At 36.7% G+C, this 12,011-nt stretch overlaps 1 protein-coding gene across 4 annotated transcripts in view; it reads right to left on the bottom strand.

The window, feature by feature from the left end:
* LOC148873676 (LRR receptor-like serine/threonine-protein kinase FEI 1) overlaps positions 1-11,375 on the bottom strand; it is a 34,045-nt gene extending 22,670 nt beyond the window's left edge. Inside the window, exons 1-9 of one of the 4 annotated variants that reach the window (XM_088980467.1) lie at positions 11,040-11,375; positions 10,455-10,901; positions 9,539-9,760; positions 8,777-8,912; positions 6,938-7,009; positions 6,753-6,824; positions 5,138-5,209; positions 4,182-4,253; positions 4,023-4,094 (exon numbers count right to left, since the gene is read on the bottom strand). In XM_088980467.1, the coding sequence (XP_088836593.1) occupies positions 4,023-4,094; positions 4,182-4,253; positions 5,138-5,209; positions 6,753-6,824; positions 6,938-7,009; positions 8,777-8,912; positions 9,539-9,665 (623 nt within the window). In that variant the 5' untranslated portion in view covers positions 9,666-9,760; positions 10,455-10,901; positions 11,040-11,375. The remainder of the gene's footprint in view (positions 1-4,022; positions 4,095-4,181; positions 4,254-5,137; positions 5,210-6,752; positions 6,825-6,937; positions 7,010-8,776; positions 8,913-9,538; positions 9,761-10,454; positions 10,902-11,039) is intronic. The other 3 variants (XM_088980327.1, XM_088980540.1, XM_088980398.1) reach the window with 3 other exon arrangements.
* Between the last annotated feature and the right edge of the window lie 636 nt (positions 11,376-12,011).

The raw sequence follows: 12,011 nt of genomic DNA, 5'->3' as shown, positions 1-12,011 counted from the left end.
TATATGTTATGCTAGTTACATGAAAGGACATATCTGCCCTTGATGTTTACATCATAACTGCTAACACATAACAAACAATATAAAACTGAAACTAGGAATAACAGAATAACAAATTGACCACAGCTGTGACTAGATACATTCTACCCTACAAACAGAGTGGGACCACAGCTGTGGGGCCCACATCAATGTTCTCTACAAGGACATTCCAAATCCTTCTTCTCCACCTTATTCTTCAACTAATTTGGAATGATGCTACTTGTGTCATAGCTCTGGCTTCTAGGTCTAGCCCTCACCCCCTTGCTTTTATGAATCCTCTTGAACTTATTGCAAGGACCATCCCCAACAAGACCTTTCAATTGATGAAAAAATTTAGTGACAAGAACCAAGTGTCCATTATTTGATCCTTTAGGCCTTTTGGATTAGCCAAAGCAACAAGTCAACAACACTCTTACTGTTCTCTGCAATCATACTCACATCTCTTTTCCTCCCTATACCCAACCACAGTTTTCCTATTAGCACTTGTGTCACAGATAATTGATCCACCAAGCCCACTTCTTGTTAGTTTTCAAAAATGTTGGACATCTTAGGGGCTTCTTTTTTCTAAAGTTGTCTTGGTACCATCAATTGCCAGAATTGGCGCTTCAGTCCCCAACACTGAATCTGTCACAAAGTCTTCTGGGAAACATGAACCTTAGGTCCAAACTCCCTTCCCCTGGAATTGTCAGCAAAGAAATCTGGCATTTCAAGCTCTGAAAAACAGTTGAACATATGAGGTTTTTACTGCAAACTCCTGATCACCTTTTGAAAATGTTGGACATCTTAGGGGGCTTCTTTTTTCTAAAGTTGTCTTGGTACCATCAATTGCCAGAATTGGCGCTTCAGTCCCCAACACTGAATCTGTCACAAAGCCTTCTGGGAAACATGAGCCTTAGGTCCAGCTTCCCTTCCCCTGGAATTGTCAGCAAAGAAATCTGGCATTTCAAGCTCTGAAAAACAGTTGAACATATGAGGTTTTTACTGCAAACTCCTGATCACCTTTTGAAACCACACTCACATCCCTAGCTTCAAGAAAAAGATATTCTGAAATGACATTTTCATCCCCTTCCACACACCTTTTGATAGAGAGATCCTTCCCCTTTGAGAAAGATTCACCTGGAGCTTTGAAAGATATCCCATCTGAATATGAACCATTTGATTTTGTGTCACAACTCAGGGACTTCGAACCCTCTTCACTTGAAAACCTGGTGACCACACACTCCCACACTTCCTTCTTACTTTTGTCTGAGCTTATTTTTTCCTTAATGAATGCTTTTTAATAATTGCCCCCCTCTAAAGTCTTAGCTAGCCACCTTTTTTGTTTATACCTATGATTGATCTCTTCTTCTGCAGAGAATCAACTCTTTTAACCCTCCAAGAGGTAGACAATGATGGATCAAAGGTTTGGTCTACCATCGCCTGATTAAAATCTCCCGTCACATGCTTCAATAAAACTTCACATGAATTCTTTAAAGGCCTTGCATTAGAAGTCCCAAGCCAAGCAAGCCCAAAAAGTCTTGAATTAGGCCCACCTCCTTGCCCTCCCATGTGATCACTTAAATCTCCAACTCTTGGCTCAGTATCTCCCGGTTCAGAAGTCTCAACCCAGGTTGAACCCAATTCTCCCCTTCAACTTTTTGTCTTCCCTTCAATGTTCTTAGCCTCCAGCACACCAGTCAAAGTTTTCTCCTCATGCTTCCATCTGCTTCTACACAAAACTTCGAGTTGTCAATACCTAACACTACCTGTGCAGACGATTTCACCATATTTCTTGGATTGGGAATCAAAAGTTACCATTTAAGAGGAAAGATCCAGAACCTTTTAGTCTACCCTTGGTCTTTCTCTTATTTGTGAAATGATTCAGATAATTTGAATTTTCAAATCCTATGTTGCCACATAGGACACAGCCTTCCACATCATCATCTTCTTCCTTGCACCCCTCTCTCTAGAGGGCGGAACCAACTAAAATGACAAGCCAAACACTGTATTCCAACTTTGATTTTCCTTGGAATTCCATTGTATTTTTCTCCCACCACCTTAATCACTGTTGAGTGCAAATCACCCAAAACATATCAACGAGGAACCCTCCATATAGAGATGAAATCAGCTTCATATTACTCTCCGAACATAAATAGAATGGCAACCCTAAGATTCTTATTACCACTTCCACTTCTACTGAGATGGGTTTCACATTCACCAATAGACACCACTTTGAGATTATCACCTAGCCTTCTTCAGTCTCCGAGGTTGTAGCATGAATCTCCACCAACTCCTCAGGTAGGTCCAACAAGGCTCTATCCTTGTCAAACAGAGTTAGCACTAAAACACCTCTCACCTTCAGGTTCCTTCTTATTGCCTCTCCTATTTTACCCCAATCCCCCACCTCCTTTTTAGTTACTAGACGTTGTTCCCAATCACCTTTATGAACCAATAACTCTGACATTGATGTGTAACCAATCATCTTCAACTAATCCTCTTCCCTCTCTGACACCCTACTCTTTACCAACTCTTCCTCATAACTTCCAAGTGTTGTGCCCAACTGCTGATCCCCTATTCCTTTCAAACTCTTTATCTCCACCAGAAAAACCAAGTACTTCTGAAGCATTTCCAATAATCCCAGCTACCTTTCAGTATTCCAACCTTCAAGAATACAAATGAGCTGTTCTGACCCCTGTCCAAAAAACTCAGACAAAGTGAGGTGTGGTGTGACAAACCAGCCTTTGTCATTTCCTTTCCTTTCTGCACAATATCTCCTTCCTTCTGTTTCCAAAATTTTCTTCCAATCCAAACTTCTAGTAGAAGTTGCACCATCCACCAATCTGTGGACTCTTTAAACCACCTTATCACTTCTCTAACTAAAAGGATTGTCACTATTCGCAACTCCCTGACTTTTAGCATAAGATTGCCTCTCACCAAAGTATCCTCGAGTACAAAAGTTTTGGCTTCAATTTTGATTGTTCTTCTTCAACCTGTCCCATGAATAAAATTTCCTCCTAGCTTCATGACTGCTGATCTGTAGTTTCTAGTTTTGACTTCACAACTCATTTAGTAAAAATATCAACAAACTAAATCTCAGAAATAACAAAAAGAAAACAAACTTCTAGCTCTTGTAGTCCTGGATTGTCTCTAAGCCCAAGGCTCCAAGCTTAGAGAGAACAAGGCAGTAGGGATCCAATCAAGCTTAATATACTTTGTGGTAGCCAATCTAAGAAAAGGCTTATTGAGTTTTGTGGAGAAATAGTGAAACTTGACTGATCAAAACAATCTGTATACAGGAATAGAAGTAAACAGAAGTAAAACCAAACCAATCATTTTGAGTGAACTAGTTATCATTGAATTCTATATGGAGAGATCTCTTTTTTGTATTTTGAGCTCCTTTTGTATACAGGTGTTGCCTAAATAACATTCTTTTTCTACATCTATTTTTCATTAATAAAAATTTTTATTTATGGCAAGAAAAACAATATGAAAAAGTGAAGTGGTTTAATGTGTTTTCTTTTTTTGATAAATGAAGTGGTTTAATGTTTGTCAGTGTGTAAATTCTGCTCGAGAGATTATTTAGGCAATTAAATGTGTTATGCACATTGGCAGATATTGGATATCAAAGTTAATACAAGATTCAACTCAACTCAACTAAGCCTTCTCCCAACCATATGGGGTTGGCTACATAAATCCTGTTGCACCATTCTGCACTGTTACAGCGCTAAAAATTAATACAAGACTATTTTCTGAAATCCAGGTCAAATGAAAATGACGCCAACCATAAATTTCTATTAATTAAACAACAAAAGGCATAATTAAATGTCTAGGTTACACTTGGTAAAATTCCTTTTGCTTTAATTTTTCTGCTGTTCCCAGGAACAAAAGAAACACTCCATAGGAACATTGGCCAACGCTACCTCATTAACTGGTAGAACGGTAACAAACTCAAAGAATCATATCCTAGAGGTATACACACATAAAACCACAAGACATATAGTACTTACGAATCTTTAGTGAATTTGTCAAGTGCACCCTGAGATGGTATAGGTCCAGTCAAGAAGTTGGTTGAGACATTGCTTCAATAAATTAGAAAGTACTTCAGTAATTTTTCCATAGCAATCCTATCAGAAACTGATCTGAAATGATCAAACTATGGTACTCACAAGATAGAAAGCTTGGACAGATTCCCAAGTGACGAAGGAATTGATCCACTAAGAGAGTTACTTGAGATATCCCTGAGAATAATCAGAAGGCACATTTAAGATGTGTTTGATCACATATAACACCAAAATGCATTAAACTTTTTTTTCGATATCTAGAAAAATGCATTAAACTGGATAGATAACTTCCTTAGCGTTCCAGCCTGACACAATCAAACTAGCTAGTTCAATCAAAGCATAATAAATTTGTGATAAGAATCTTTCAACAAATTGAAGAAAAATTGGAGAAATGGACAATTAAACAAAACTTGGCATTTTATGGCTGTGGTAACTTATAATGTAGTACTATATAGGGAAAATGCACTCTTAGAAATATCACTAATGAGGTCAATAACAAACCAAGTAGTGGCTCTGGCTTTCTCCAATAAAAATTTCACAAGGAATTTAACAATATAATTTTTATCAATATTGAATAATATAAATTTGGAAAATTGAAAAAAGAATCAAAAATAGAATCTCCAATGACAAACTAAAAGTAGTCTCTGATTCCGTTCAATAATTATACCAGAAAATCAAAAAAGGGTGCATCAACATATTTGCAATGGCAATTTTGAAATGCTTAGTAGCATAGTTTCCAAAAACAAAACACAATTGATTTTATCAATAATAACTAAAAACAGAATCTCTTGTCTGTGTTCATATTATATAAGACCAAAATTTGAGAAAGGAGTGGCAACACAGCATTTTTCAAATACAAGTTTGACATTGTTAGAAAAATACATTATAGAAAAAAATTCTTTTGTTAGAATAAGTGTGACCTGAGATTGGATAGCAGTGACTCAACTGCGCCAAATTTTCAACATCAAATGTGTCACCAACTAGAAACTCAAAATGATGAAAGCTTGAAATTAGAATTAATTTGAGGTTTAATTAAAAAAAAAAAAAAAAAAAAAACTCACAGGGATTCCAGATCCAAAAGGCCACCATATTCAGCAGGAATCAGTCCACTTAAGTAGTTACCCTGCAAATATCTGCAAAAAAAACAAAAAAAAAAAACAAAGAAACAAAAGAACGATAAATCTTAGATACATATTTTTCTGCTATATTTCTGGAATCAAAATAGGACAGAGCAAGTCAATCCACATTCCACAATAGATTTACAAAAAGGGAAAAGGTTAAACGATTAAAATTTTTTCAATGCCACACCCTAAGCCCTAATTTCTAGCCTTGAATCCTTTTGCTCACACAGCCTCAATTTTTCTTCAGACATTGTATCAAATCAACCAGTTCAACTTCTTTTTTATCAGTAACATACCCGTTCAATTTTCTCTCAAGTTCCACCTCCATTCTAGAATTGTTTTCTTGACAGTTCCATACAAACCATAAACCAGCTCCTAAATCCTCTGCACAAGCTATTTTTCCCAATTATTAGTAAGTTTGAAACCCTTCCAAATGGTTAGTCATCAGTTTAGTGTCAAATGTTTCACATACTCCAATTTGATATCAGAATTTACATACAATGAGGAGAGAAGTTTTCCATTGTTATATTAGATACTCTAATGTATCTTAAGCTATCTTGATTCTGCTTTGGACTATCCAATCTTAGAGAGAGTCTGCTTTTTTTTTCAGCATTCAGCAGAGAATCTGCTTGTTTGCAGGCTTTGACAATCATTTTGAGTTTTTCAGGTCCCTAGTGTCCCTAGATATACATCTTGTGCACTTATTCCTTTCCCTTTTTTTGTCATTCTATACTGTTCTCATCATTAGCAATCAAAAAAGAATAAACTAAAGAAAATGTTAAACTAGTTTCAGATGTTTAATTGCTCTTTACTTAACCTACTCTTCCCAACTCCTGTGCCAGATTGCCAATATTCTCAAAATATATAACAAAAGTCTCTAATAAATGCTTTATAGTTTCATCAGTCACAGGGCTACTTATGGACTCTGGCTTAAGTTGGACTACAATTTAATCCAGCACCTGAGCATGGATAAGAACCAAAACCTGTTTTAGAGCATTAGATTGGGCCTGAATAAATTATGGGCTTTTCCTTAATTTCAAACCATTTGTAGACTTAGTTAAAGATTCAACCAGTGGTACATCTTAGGGATTGGGTTGGGCTGTGGATAGGACCTTTCACTGCTAGTGTCAGAGTGCACAATAGGTCCATGAGAAAAATCACTTCAGAACCTGATGAATTGTTCAGACCACCTTTTTTTGATAAGTAAAGAGTCATATTCCATTAATTCAAAGATCGGTTACATGAAAATCCCCTTAGAGAGGCATGAGGTGCTGCCTCTCCATACAGAAAACACAAAAACTACATCAAAAAGTGCACCACTGTTAAAAAGACACAAATTACAGTTGCACCCAGAATAATGCTTCCCTGTTTGTCCCTTGTTTTGTCAAATCAGCAAATGCATTAGCTGATCTCCCAACCCACTGTACTGTTACAGACCACCTTAATTCCATGACTTTTGGAAAATGTCATAATAAATAAATATCAGTTTTATTCAATAGTGAAGCAAGAAATATAGCATTATGGATATAATAAGAAATCTAGTGGTAGTACTTACATTGCTCGCAACTCTGTGCAATTGCTCAACTCCGAAGGGATTATTCCATATAAATTATTGTTGTGAAGAGCTCTACAAGATGTATTATATGGCATAAAAAATCAGCAGCAGCACACTCTCTAATAAACAAACCATGCATCAGAGATGTAGGAAAATAATATTTGAAACAACTGGGAAATACATACAGGAGCTTCAAGTGATTAAGCTTCCCAATGTCGGGTGATATAGAACCACTCAATTTGTGATACGGAAGACTCCTAAAAAACAGATGTTCATGAAACACATTTAGCATTATGATATGGAAAGAAGCTGTTTTATATTATCTGAAAATGGTTCAATACACCAACAGATCTACAGGTAGTCTGGGCTGCACTTACCCAGTTCTTGAGAAAAGAACTTGTATTTGCAATTTAGTCAATTCTAATCCATGTTTTCATGGATAAGTATAAAAATAAGAATAACAAATAGTGAATAAAGAGAACTTCCCTTTCAAACGAGGACATCCATAGAGAAAAATACAACTTGCCACTCTTTCTTCTTAGAACTTACCAAAGTCGGTTCTAATCCATGTTTCCATTGATAATAACACCATTTCCTAATCTACCATAAGTGAACTAATTTACTAAAAATTCCAGGAAGAAAAACAACCAAGCCCTCAAAGATCCTGTTTATTCCTTTTTCCTGTACTTAGAAGACTATGAAGGGAATGACCTTCCATGGGATTTACACAATATTCAATGAGGATAACATATTATGGATCAACTCATGGGGGACAAGATGGAATCCTCTAGTTCGCCTAAGATAAATAAGGAACCTCTTTCTTTCGCCATACTATTTAATAAGAATAGGTGCTTGTGATTTGGGGCCAAGGTCTAAGACAAGAAAAGGCCAAAAAACATACTTTTTAAGTACAAATAGGCCTCATTGTAGCTCTCACAATGTGCCAGCAATTGGGTTTTCACAAATCCATGCAAACCGAGTCCAATTTCATGGGCCTAGAAAGTTGCACTAGCAAGCCTTAGCCTCATAAGTTGTTGAATTGGAATATTCTAGAATGTTGAATTCTATTCACCCAATCAAATCATTGGTTGGATTCTCAATATATGCTGAATAATGGCTACATCCACAAGATTTATTCCATATCCTGAAGATATTTTCAATAGGTTCTTAGTTGCAAGTGTTTCTCTCAATATTGTAAGTCAGACCAGACTATACATGGTTTACTTGGTCAACCCAGTGGTCAGACCACCTGACCCATGACCTAGTAACCCTAACCAAGGTTCAAAGTATCGATACAATATGCCCCATATTGGGCGTATCTTATCGTTTTCTTGAACCTGCTGATACTCAAAATACACATATATGGAAGTTTAACCATATTTAGTGTGTTTTAATGATCATGCTAAGGCTAATTTCAAATAGTCAAAACAAAACATTTAGATGGGGTGAGTATTGAGGCTTGGAAATGCACAATACACAAAGTTTTTATATTGTGCATCTCAATATTTTGAACTTTGGTTCTAACAGATTTGTGAATGGCCCAAGTTAGGCAACAATGGTTTATCTATAAATACTCCATGTATTTGCTCATTCAAACCATTGTATGAATGACTGAGTTAAAGTCTTCTTCCTATTCTCTCTTCTACTCCTCTATCTTCTTATTTCTTTACCATCTTCCTAGTTCACCTATCTATTCTCCACTTCTTTATTCTTTAATCTTTCATCCGAACTCTATTAGTTTTATTTTTTACATTTTCTTCTTTATTCTTTAATCTTTCATTTGAACTCTATTAGTTTTATTTTTTACATTTTATTTTTTATTCTTTAATCTTTCATTCAAACTCTATTAGTTTTATTTTTTACATTTTCTGTTTTAATAATTTGTTTCCTTTACTATAAAAAAGAAAAAGGATTTTCTTCTTGTAACATACAAAACCAGGATGAAACCCAATTCTATTAGAGTTTAAAATCATGTAGGAGCACAAGCAATTTCCACTAATATATCTTAGATTAGCAGGGCTTACAAATAAATCACTCTCTTGGTTTTAGCATCGCACTGCACTCCTTTCCAACCACAGGGATCTGGATCTTCTTGCCTCCATTGAAGAAGGACACCATCTGAATTAACAATTGCTGTCTTAAAGCTTAAAAGTGCCTCACCTACAGTCACAAAGATAAAATAAAATTAAAGGGAAATGAATAAAAGGAAGCTTTTTGATTTATTTAGAAAATGGATTTAACCACCTAAGTTGTCTGTATTATAGTTAACAGGAGGTTGGAGCTGACTATTTGATGTTCTCCATAGAGGAGACACATATAAAAGGCTGGTCCTATAATTGGAACCATCCATAATCCGTTGTGTCTCATCCTTTCAGACTTCAAGTTATGCCATAGGATCCAAAGAAATTAAAAAAAATGCAAATAAAGCTCACTGCTCAATGAATGTTGACCTCCAAAATAGCACAATTCTAAATGGTGCTCACTGTTCAATAAATGTTGAAATATAAACCATCTTAATATGTGGGATATAGAACTACCTATGATGAAGTTCCCACCTAAAAATTACCAAGATTTCCGATTAAAATAAAAAAAAGGAAAGAAAAAAAAAACTAGGAGTTCCAAATCCTAAAACTTAACTTGATTTTCACCAAGTTAAAATGACAAAAGAAATGGCAGATACTAGCTTATAAGATCAACATAGTTAACTGACCCCCAGCACACACAAACACAAAAAAAAGGGGGGGGGGGGGGGGGGAACAAATGAACACTTGATGATATCACCATACCATCAGGACTGATAGCAGCACTTCTTTTCACTGAGAAGTAAAGCATAAGAACAAAAAGAAGCATCAGTCCTTCGCATTTCATCCAAAGGATGGGCATTCTGGAGTTGGCCAAGCATAATAAAATCATATGACACACCAGACTCCAGAAATACTTTGCTCAAGCATATCATCATCCAGTGAGAGAAGCCATCCAACAGCAGCAAGAGATAAGTAACTAGTTGCCTGAAAGAGGAGAAACATTACCAGTTCAGTAAAAATTGCAATTCAAGTGAATTGCTAAAGTTCCGTCAAAGCTGCAATCTTTTAAACTTCAGTCAAGATGTTCAGGTAATAACACTTAAAATATATCCTGCAATGTACAATCATCTCTTATGGTTATACCAAACCTATATTTGCAATGAAAGAATTACTGGGAATAACTCCCCTTTTTTCGGCTACCATCAACTGTAAAGAATGTATTAATAAAGAAGAAAAGAAATGACTGACAAGAAACCCTTCTATACTTTTCTTTTTTTTTTATTTTTTCCGAGAAAGTAAATGGTCTAAACATGATGTTAAACATATCAAGCCTCTTTTTTTCAGTCGAATTACTAACATTAAATTTAGGCCAAAACAGGCAAGACGCTGCAAGGATATCCAAACCGTTTGGTAAGACCCATCCCTCTGATGAAACTATGCAGCTGTATGGTTCTTGATACAGATTAGAGAAGTCTTCTTCTCAAGGTATAATGTTACAACAAAGTATAAAACATGTGAATCAGTTTCATAACCACTATCTACCCAGAGGTGCTTATCTTTTGACCTCCATAAAGAGGCTAGAAGGGGGTTGGAGATTCGGGATCCCTGCGTTCCCGTAATAGATGGCAAGAAGCGTAGACATGTATACCTAAAATAAATTATAAATTTAAACTCCCACCTTCTCGTTTACCCTTTCTCTACTCGCAGTAACCCCGTGAGAACACCAGCCACATTTCCTTCAAAGTGTTCTAAATGGTACTTGTATGGCGTCATTCAGCTTTCCAAATTCACTAAGCATAAGTGCACTACGAGCTCAATTCGATTTTTTGCGTGTGTGTTTGGGTGCACAATTCAGAGTTCGACTTATGCGTACAGTCCCAGCTTATCGACCAAAATTCCAGCTACCACTTGATAATTTCCAACAAATTGCTCTTAGACACTGCAACTAAACTCAAGCAGATACTCGAAACCGAGCAATTATCAACAATTTCAGACTTTTGTCCCAAAAAGAATCAGAAGAAGTCCACAGTCTTCATTTCTGGAGCTTCAGAAATATCAAATTTCATGCACTTTCAAACAATAATCAGCAATGTGTGATCGAATCGAAGCTACAAACCAAATTCAGCTAAACCAGAAAAAATAAAAAAAATAAAAAAAAAAACAGAAAAAGTCGAGAACTTTAGGATATTCCTGAAATTACGCTAATTTTACACTGAGAAAAAACGCAATAACAAACAAAAGTAGATTCAGTAGAGAAACGCACCCGCCTCGATTCGATCTACGTGATTACTTGCACTGAAATGCCGATTGCAGAAAAAAGCAGATAATTTCAAAGAAAAAACCCTAAATTTACGAGATTTAAGAGAGTCTGTAGACAGTGAGTGTGATGATTTGGCGAGCAGTGAGAGAGAGGATAGAGAGAGAGAAGTGAGAGAAGAGTTCGAATTTAAGGGGCATGAAAACAACCAATGAGAAGCCAGGTTTCCACACGCGAGACGCGACCCTCCACACGTGTTACCGACGCGTTGCTTCCAGAGTAGGTACTTCACTTTGGCTTCAACTTCTGATGCAGCCTCATGCTACATCCCCTAATCAAAATAGGCCTCTCTCTCTCTCTCTCTGCTTCTTCTTCAGGTACAGAGAGGCGCAGATCCGTGACAACGTCTCCTTATTTGCAATGACGAAAATACCCCTACTATTATGTCCAAATTTCAAAAATTCTGCGAACGATTCCCTTCGCCAGTTCGCCTGGTGCCATGCCGCGGTGGGGCCCGTGCCACCGAATAATTTACTATGACCTCTCTGAATTTTTGTTTTGACTTTCACAGTTGCTGAAATGACTTCACTGTCCTCGTTCTCATGGACGTGGATCGCGCATGAAAGGGATAAACCGGTCATATTAAATTCAACGGCTCTATGACACATCCGTGATGATGATATAGAGTGGAAACTTCCACCTGACAATGATGTACCCTCAACGAATCACCACCGTATAATCGTTGATCAAACACAGAATCTCCTGACGTTGGTTAGCTAACGATGCTGGACCGTTGCTATGATCTAAGCGATGTTTGGACCGTTGCTATGATCAAACACAGAAACGGTGTTACATTGGATCTACATCGGCGTTTCAATAAACGCCCATATAAAAACGGTTAAACCACGGGTGTGCCTTGTAAATTGGGACGTCATGCATGAAACACTAAATTTGGCCTTTTATGTATAGGTGAATTAT

The sequence above is a fragment of the Nelumbo lutea genome, chromosome 1 (genome assembly GCF_056320005.1).
Source record: "Nelumbo lutea isolate HS-2025 chromosome 1, American lotus-T2T, whole genome shotgun sequence".
In the NCBI taxonomy this organism is placed as follows: domain Eukaryota; kingdom Viridiplantae; phylum Streptophyta; class Magnoliopsida; order Proteales; family Nelumbonaceae; genus Nelumbo; species Nelumbo lutea.
This window is presented reverse-complemented; position numbering and strand designations above follow the sequence as displayed.